The sequence below is a fragment of the Lactuca virosa genome, chromosome 8 (genome assembly GCF_052849685.1).
Source record: "Lactuca virosa cultivar CGN04683 chromosome 8, Lactuca_virosa_CGN04683_v6, whole genome shotgun sequence".
In the NCBI taxonomy this organism is placed as follows: Eukaryota; Viridiplantae; Streptophyta; class Magnoliopsida; order Asterales; family Asteraceae; genus Lactuca; species Lactuca virosa.
Window position 1 is genome coordinate 229,589,468 of NC_136433.1, and position 9,656 is coordinate 229,599,123.

A 9,656-nucleotide genomic window follows, 5' to 3' on the forward strand; every position below is an offset into this window, starting at 1 on the left:
AAAAGTAATATTTCAACAAATTAATAATTCAAAAAAACAAATTACAAAAACTAATAATCCAATAATGTATTATTTAATATGATGTAAATATTATATATTAAAAATAATACTTGTTGATATATAATAATGTAATAAAAAAAATTGCTCCAACAAAAAAGAAATTATAAAAAGAATCAACTAAAAGAAATTAATAATCCAATAAAATAATGCTTTGTAATATATAATAATCGCATAATATAATATTTATTATGATATAAATATTATATATTAAAAACTATATGTACTGATATATAATAATTCAATAAAAAAAATTACTCCGACAAAAAAATTAAACAAAATATAATTAACTAAAATAAATTAATAATACAATAAAACAACATTTAGTATATGAAGAAAATAATAAATTAAAAGTAATAATACAATAAAAAATAATTAAAAATTACAAAAATTAACTAAAAATTTGATAATCCAATAATATAATATTTATTATGATATAAATATTATATATTAAAAACTATATGTATTGATATACAATAATTCAATAAAAAATAATTACTCCAACAATTTTTTTAAAAAAAAACCAACTAAAATAAATTAATAATCCAATAAAAAAATATTTATTAATATATAATATTATATATTAAAAATAATATCTATTAATATATAATACTTCATTAAAATAAAAAAGAATGTATGCAAAAATGGTCATTATAGTATAGTAAAAGTCAAAACTGCGAAAATGGTCTCTGGGGTTAAAATTGTCATTTTAGGAAAGTTAACGGATGAGGGACTAAAACCACAACAAAACTTGTTGAAAAGGACCAAATCTGCAACTTTTCAAACGTTTGGACCGTAGCCACATAAAATGAGAAACCACATGGACCATTTTTGCAGTTTTGTCTTGTTTTTATGTTAATTAGGGCTCATTTTCTCACATATCATATGTTGAAATAGAGTTTGATTGAGAAGTCACAAGATTGGACTAGAAGATCAAACGAATATACTAGGATTATACTTCCAGAGACATGTCTAGTAGCACTATTTATTTCTATGTAAAATTTTATGTCAAAAGTAATATACATAATAGAAAATTATTTGGGTTTAGTGACACCCAAATATTAATTGATGCAAAGTTGATTATTTTAGGGCTAGCTTCAACGTGATTTCATTATATGGCATGTCATAAGTTAAGACTCAAAAGTTTAGAATAGCGTAAATTGGGTTCGGAAATTGGTGTGTTACGTATTTGTTTATGGATAATAGGAATGTTTAACAAAGTATATTGCCCATATTGATAATGAAATATGTTACCTTTATGATTAAAAATATAAGTACATTGTTATTATGGTAAAAATGAACGATACATTGATATGATTTAGCATCTAAGGAAAGCCCGAGAACCTACACATGCAAAGCCTTAATGGCTCACATGGGTAGATGAATTTCAAGAGCAAGACCATGGGTTTGGGCCCATTTGACAATTTACAATAATATGGGTGCATAAATGCCATTAAGCCATACTATAGGGGTATAAGCACAAATTTCCCTTTCTAAAATAGACAACACGTTATCCAGTATCCACAATATCAAAAAACGCTCAAGAAACCAATCCATAAGAAACAAATCCAAACCACTCATAAATCACTCCACTTCACCCAACAAAAGTATTAGATGATGAGAAGAACAAACGCATTGTCATCAAATCTCTGCAGATGGAAACCATTTTAGCTCCTCACTCCTTCTCTTCGCTTTTCAATCTTAAATCCTCTCTCCAACAACAACAAAATCCCAAATCAAACTCAAACGCTTTCACTCTCGCAAACGCCAAACCCATTTGTTGTAATCTCAAGAAGGATTCAGTTTTTCAATCCTTTTCAGCAATACCCAACACCACCAATTGGGTTTCTCATGTTCAGCGTGGATTAGCTGCTTTAGCGATCTCATTAGCACTAAATTTTACCCCTGTTTTGGCTGCCGGGTCTGCATTTGCATCTGAATTTGATGTCCTCAATGACGGTCCTCCCAAAGAAAGTTATGTGCTGGATGATGCCGGTGTTCTTAGCAGGGTAACTAAATCGGATTTGAAGAATCTGTTGTCGGATTTGGAGTACCGGAAGAAAATTCGCATTAATTTCGTTACTGTTCGCAAACTCACGGTTAGTGCACACCAAGTGTTCGATTGAATGTCGCTCTACCATAACAAAGATTTATTCAGTGTTGTAAATACAAAAACACTAATGTATGAAAACGAAGTAACTTTTTATGATTTGACATTGGGTTTGCAGAGCAAAGCCGATGCATTCGAGTATGCTGACCAAGTTTTGGAGCGTTGGTATCCAACACTAGAAGAGGGAAACAACAAAGGGATAGTGGTGCTTGTAACAAGTCAAAAAGAAGGAGCAGTGTCTGGAGGCCCTGAATTCATTAAGGCTGTTGGTGATACTGTTCTTGATGCCACTGTATCCCAGAACCTTCCTGGTATCCATCTAATTCTTCTCTCCACTATAAAATATTCATGTGTTTAATGCTTGTTAATGCAATGATGATTTTGAGGTTCCCCATTTATACAACAACATTTCATTCTAGGACCCAAATATGCAACATTGTAACTGGACCAGTTACCTTATGACACTTGGCACATGAATTATGCAACTAACGCCTAACAGGTTAAACAAGTTAAGGTAAAATACTAAAATGTTGCATATTTTTGTCCGACAATGGAACTTGGTTGCATATTTTGTTGAAACAACCACTTTGTTGCATAAATCAGGAAAAAAGTTGAAACAATACAGCATAAACAAACATTTGACCTTTTTAGAATTTGTACCTTATGTTTTAATAATATTTGCTTATTTGTACGATTTTCTGGTAAAAAAAATCGTGGTGTTTGGGGTTCAATAACCTTAAAATTTTAAGAACCTTGAACCTTAGCACAAATGTGGTTAGGCTTTTTAAACTTCATCCTCATTTTGTGGTTAACCTTTATTTAGGTTAGCGGGTTAATCTGTCTATACACAAAACAAAAAGACTTTGAATTTGTTTTGATTCATGTTAATCAGTAATTTTCACTAATTATTTTAGTATTAATATTATATTTGAACTAACAAAAAGAAAAAGAGTAAAGAAAAATTAGTGGAGCTTTGGGATTTCAGTGCAAGAAAAAAGTTTGAAGTCAAGTTGTGGGATTTCTGATTAGTTGGTCAGGAATTTTAATGTTTGAGATAATGTGAATTTGAAATATTTTACTTTAACTTTCTAATATTAAGTAGGTCTATTTTATCTTTTAAAAAAATATGTATGTAATTATATGTGAACACCCCTGAAAAAAAAATGATACTTAGGCCCTATTTTGTTTTATTTTTCTATTAAGTGTTATTTGGATAAATATGTAAGAAGTTAGGACTTAATGGGAAAAGCCTCTTTTCCCTAACTTACTCTTTAAATCGTTCTTTCTGCCTTAATTTAAAAAGAAACACCCATATATAGCTTACTAGATTTGTCGTTAAAATATGCATATATGTTTCTTTGTCTGTTTATATTTATATACTTATATTTCTGGAAAATTCAACCTTTGGTTAGAAAGTAAGACTAGTAAAAAAAATCAAAAGATGATATATGGTGATCATATCTAAATTTAATATCAAAGTGATCAAATATAATTTGAATCACACGACAGGAGCAAAATTAAATATCTAATACATTTTTTTTCCATATAATCTTCTTTTTAACCGATCATATTCGTTTGAACTATTCTCTTCCATTTGCACCTTATTTGATGTTTTATACCAATAACTGTTTTTGTTGCATTATTTTATAATTACTTTATCATTCATATTAGCAAAGAGAGTAAAGTACATTGCTATTTCCCACAAATTTGTCCTTTATTGAAATTGTGAAGATTTTAGGCATGAAGAGTAAAGTACGTTGCTATTTCTGACATTTTTGTATGATTTGTAGTGTTGGCGACAGACGAAAAGTACAATGAAGCGGTTTATAGTACTGCTAAACGGCTAGTTGCCGCAATCGACGGCCTTCCGGATCCTGGTGGGCCCGAAGCTAAGGAAAACAAAAGGGAATCAAACTTTAAAACTAAGGAAGAGACAGCCGAGAAAAGAGATCAGTTTACACTTGTTGTCGGAGGTTTGTTGGCTATTGCTTTTGTTGTTCCTATGGCACAATACTACGCCTATGTCTCCAAAAAGTAGTTATGCTTATGCATGTCTAGTCGTATAAAATCGTGTTCATGGAATACAAGTGAGGAATGTAATTAGAAAATTGATATTTTAAATGTGGATTTGTATTGTTTACCGAAATGCACTTGTTGTTAGTTGCTCTAGCAATGTACTTTAAGGCCTCATTTGTTATGCAAAACACAATATGATAAACAAATTCTATTGCATTTGGCGTGCATTGAACCGAGACTGAGATCGATGTCAATGGGACAGTGAGAGTGGGATCGAGGGCATTCATGTCTTTTGCACATATGGAAAATTGAGAGAGAGTCACTCTCCCTTGGACTTTTTGGGTGCGAAAAAATTACAATTTAATGGGGATTGCAATTTTAAAGAGACACAGTATCTTATCTTATGTCGTATCATGACAAAAAAAATGGTACATGTCATGTCATTAATGTCAAACACAGTACAACATATACAACATGTTATGCGGGACCTAGGGGAGACCGTTAGTCTTAAACATATGATACAATTTGTATAAAATGAAATATAAATATAACTTCGATAAATTTATGGTTTATTTGATAACGTCTTGATTACAATCTGAGCTTTTAAAACTTGAGATTTAAAAGAAACGGCATTTTATCAGCAAATGGTGGATCGGAAAACTTTCCGGTGAGTATTTGTGAAGCAATGTGTTGATTTGCAGCTTCGGTGTAGTGGATTCCATCCCAATTCACATATTCAGTGGTATCATTACAAACTGTTGTTGTAATCGAGGTACCGTTTATGGTTTTTGTTTGGCCACACGCCACTTGGCTGTTGTAGTTTAGTGGTGGACCGCCGTACCCACAACATGCACCCGTTGGTTGTTCAAAACCTACAAATTCAAACATAACACAAAAAGGTTACTGAGTATGTTTGGCAAAACTATAATTTGGTCTTACATAAAAGTTAAAAGCTACTTGAATAGGGGCATTTAAGTCTTTTGACATGGATATCTTGTGTCTTACATCGTTTCGTTTTAATAATAAAGTAGCTGAACTATATATTCGATACTGTATGGACAAAAAGATACTTTGGTCTACAAGTTTATACCTAAAACTTTGATTATAAATAGAAACTATTAACATATTTACTCTTATTTAATATAGTTAATATACTTTATCTTTTACTCATATATTTATATCTTTTACACATGATAACAATATATTTATATTTAATTTCCAAAAATAGCAATATATAATTTAAAAGCAGTAAAATATCATGTTACATATTACTGTACTATATCATCTGTAAAGAAATGAAGCTATAAATACATTATTTAAAATGTAAGTACATTAACTTAAATATGTTCTGTAAGTATGTTGTTAATATCGTAAGGAAAAGAAAATATGTTACTATCATGAAATAAAAAATATTAATATTACGCTGCTATCGTGTATATATATATATATATATATATATATATATATATATATATATATATATATATATATATAAAATATTAACAGTTGTTTATGTTATAAACTTATAATTTGTAATTTTTTATAAACTTAATCACATAATAATCATGTTTGCATATCAACCAATCCGTATCACCTACAGAAACTAAATCATATCACATATTCACATGTTTGTCCTTTTTTTGAAATTTGCACTGTTTCATATCCTCCATGTGACTCGATATTTGTTTTCTTTCATTTCACCATGACACTCCCACGTGGGGGGAATATGGAGTGATTTAACTGGTTTTTTAATCAGCTTATTTTTTTTATTAATTACCATGTATTTTGTCATATATATGTCACTTATTAAATAATACACTAAACGTGAATTTATGAGAGAGAAGCGCTAACCGTATTTCGAGTAATTTGCAATGAGATTAGATTTAATTTTGAAGATGTCGACGTGGGTGACATTTGCGTCTGAATATTGCCCTTGCAATTTCGTGGCAAGTGCATGTAGTTGTATATTGAATAGATTAGCCGCTTGGTTGTGTGTAGAAACACAACCAAGGGAATCGAGCTTTGAGGGATCTGTCCCAAACTTTGCAATGTTTTGGGCCAAGCACCCAAGTGGGCCCGTGTTATGAATCCAAAAGTTTCTTGCACCATCATCATATAATTTCTGAAAAAAAAATATATACGAGTGTGAACATATGTATATTTGTATTTTGACTGTTAAATGTAACAAATAGCAATGTATTTTCATTGTATTATGCATTATACTATTCTATCTTCATTTCTTCCTATTATAACAATGCTTCTAGAGAATCCAAACACAAAACAATTTTTATCTCCGGATGCAAAACAATTTTCACGGCTATAATGGACCAAAATTTCAGAGTATGATGTCCTAATAAGAAAAAAATTAAAAGTACAATTTTGTAATTATGAAAAATTATTGAAAGTACAGTGTTGTAATTGAAAGAAATGAAACTAGGATTGGTGTGATAATGCACAAATATATGAAAGTATGTTTCTATTTCTTAACAATCAGAAGAGCAAAATGCAATGGTATTTTAAGGGTTGAATGCAAAAAATAGATATGAAGCTATGATGTTACAAAACACATATAAATGAAAATACATTGCTATTTCTTCTAGTCCATCATGTTTTAAATCCGAAATTATTTATTGATGTAAGTGGATGATATCAATTTGGTCAAAAGAAACTGAAACTAACCTTGATTCCGGCTTCAAATTCGGCTAAAACCAATGGAATCGAAGCCACAATTTGATCGAAAGATTTTGAGTAAAATGCACCAGCAATATCATTTTGGCCTATGTCGAACATATAAAGCCCATGGCTAAAGTAGTCTTCATCAGGTAAATACTTGTTGAACCTTTTTGCTGCCAATGGACGAGATAAAAATTAACGTTTTTTCTCATAATTTCGTCCATTCCTTGGTCTATCCATGTATGTATTTACGTATATGCATGTATGTATGATATGGAATTTCGGTCATAAAAGAGAAATCTTATATCTATTTTCAAATTTCAAACCATAGAAAGTATAGTATTATGACTTACACTTGGCTTGCAACTGAAGAACCCGACTCTTGAATCGAAAAAATTGAGCCACTTGTATCCCAAATGAAAACGGACTAACGGCGTTTACGGACGGGGGTAAAATAGTTGATCCAGCAGCTGCGAAATTGCATCCTTTGCGGAAATTTGGCACACCAAGAGCTTCCAAGTACGCGTTTAGGAAAGGCAAGTCCATCGCATCCACTACAAGAACACCATATATGTTCTTAGATACAATACAGATATATAAAATATATAGATATAGATATAGATATAGATATACATATAGATAGAGAACTAACTTAAGAAATCAATGATAAGACGACCGTCACAAAACCTCCCTGACGGTCCTTTAAAATAAGTCTGACCGTTAGGGGACTCGAGTTTATCACCGACACCGGCGACTAGGTCGCCAGTGTCGGAATTCGAGTCTCCAAAGTTAAAAACCGCTGGATAATTGAACTCGATGCCATTGGTTAGATGTGGTATGCAGAAAATGAACAGTAGAAGAACAAGGTGGTTCATATCTTGGGGGGGTGGGTGGGTGGGTGGTAGGGGTAGGGGGTAGAGGGTAGAGGGTAGTGGTGTTCTAAGTTCTAACAGCAGCAACCAGGTATGCTTTATGTATATTTTTGTAATGGTGGTGGGTTTCTGAAGGAGTGCTGGTAGGCTTTTGTTTGTAACTGAAGTTTGCTTTGAGGTCACTACTGATGTGAAATTTATTATATCCTTTAATGTGAAAGGACTGCTATATCCTTGTAACCTTATTGTGAATTACTTTTATAACCTTATTAGTTAAGCAGTCAAGGGTGATTCTGTTCTATTGTCAACTAATTTGGGACTTTTTGGTAGGGTGGGTTTAAGACTTTAAGTCTCGGCTGTTAATTGATGAGTGTGATGCTTAGTAAACAACGTGGTGTTAAATGTTAATTAAGTAGCTTTATAGAAAGGCAAATAGTAAAAGTTGCTTTCAAGAAAGGCAAGCCATGGCTTAAGATCTCTGACCTTTCATAAACAAACGTGGTGTCAAATTCTGACAAACAATTACCTAAATATGTCACTTTAATAACTAAAAGTTTTTTGTTCGTTAAGTATATCAACTATATTTTTCAGTTCAGATCTTATAAAAAAGATGGGTCCGAGTGATTATAAATTTGATATGTAAATTTTTGGTGATGTAAATTGGGTTGATTCCATAAAATAAAATAATAATAATAAAAAAACAAACAAAAAAAACTCATATGTTTTGATGTTTTTAGGGTATAAATATAAAATTATTTTTTAATAAAAATTCTAACGTTTATTTTTTTATTTTTTTATTTTTAGCAGGTTTATCGAGTAAGTAATGTTCTGGTAATACATATTTTTTTCCCCGAAAATTCACATCCATCTGAGTTTTTGACTAAAGAGTTCAAAAAACATTTTTCCGAGCATAATATGTTATATGACTATATATATGACACAAGAAATAGCGTTTTCATGCCTCGAAAGATTAAATATGCAACATTTTGACATCAAATAAATATTGAATTATTAAAACAAAATTTATATCAATCAATTCAAAGATGTTGTAGGACTATATGTCAAAAAAAATGCAAGCTAAAAAGTATGCTAAAACCACGTTATGACTACCCATAAGGTACTTACAAGATCATGACAACCACCTAAAACATGATGCAAGTTATGAGTTTGAGAAATTATTTCGGTAGACCCGCTAATGCAACCAATAAGGTTATGAAACATCATTGTGACCACTTCTTGTTGAGTGTACAACAATGCCATCACCAAGGGAAATAGTCTTTCGGTTGAGATGTGTAGCAAATGGCCCATTGATGCAAAGTTGCAAACAATAGTTCTTTTAGCATGACATAACTTTGAAACTAACTCAACGCCAACCCATCTTAGAAACAGGTTGGTGGACGACTCTATAAAGTAAAGCCTAACCTATGGCATAAATTCGTGGAAGCGACCGTTCAACCAATCACGTAATCAAGAATCAAGAGCAAACAACCTTGGGAACACAACAACAAGAGAGAAGGATCCACACCAAATATCTTTCTAAAAAGTCAACTTACTAAAGCACAAATAGGCATGAGTACACAGTCAAGAAAATCCATATCTTCAAAGGATGAATGGAAGTTGCTAATTCTCAATCATGGGTCAGATAGTTTAGTTTATGCACCTTCAACTGACGATGCAACGTCCCAAAAAACATACATAAAATTTTTCATTTTTAATTTATCAATTCACATAGTATTTGTCTAAAAACCCATGTAGTATCAAATATATCATAATTATCAGAGTACAATAATAGTCATCAATGCGGAAAATCACCAGGGGATAATATTGTGGAGTCAAGCCGGGCCCTTCCCTTTAGAACTGGAAGTACATGAAAACATTCAAACCATAAACCGTAAGCACAAAGCTTAGTGCGTTTCCCAAAATACCAC

At 31.4% G+C, this 9,656-nt stretch overlaps 2 protein-coding genes across 2 annotated transcripts; one reads left to right on the forward strand and one right to left on the reverse strand.

Moving 5' to 3' along the window:
• Nucleotides 1-1,603: 1,603 nt before the first annotated feature.
• Nucleotides 1,604-4,313, forward strand: TLP18.3 (thylakoid lumen 18.3 kDa protein). The gene is made up of 3 exons (XM_079064262.1): nt 1,604-2,156; nt 2,286-2,478; nt 3,958-4,313. The coding sequence occupies exons 1-3, from the start codon at nt 1,713-1,715 to the stop codon at nt 4,203-4,205; spliced, it is 885 nt and encodes a 294-aa protein (XP_078920388.1). The 5' UTR covers nt 1,604-1,712; the 3' UTR covers nt 4,206-4,313.
• A 266-nt stretch (nt 4,314-4,579) lies between these two features.
• LOC145129514 (GDSL-like Lipase/Acylhydrolase superfamily protein) lies at nt 4,580-7,862 on the reverse strand. The gene is made up of 5 exons (XM_079064261.1): nt 7,509-7,862; nt 7,210-7,410; nt 6,863-7,029; nt 6,035-6,305; nt 4,580-5,055 (listed from the first exon to the last, which is right to left on the reverse strand). The coding sequence occupies exons 1-5, from the start codon at nt 7,729-7,731 to the stop codon at nt 4,787-4,789; spliced, it is 1,131 nt and encodes a 376-aa protein (XP_078920387.1). The 5' UTR covers nt 7,732-7,862; the 3' UTR covers nt 4,580-4,786.
• Between the last annotated feature and the right edge of the window lie 1,794 nt (nt 7,863-9,656).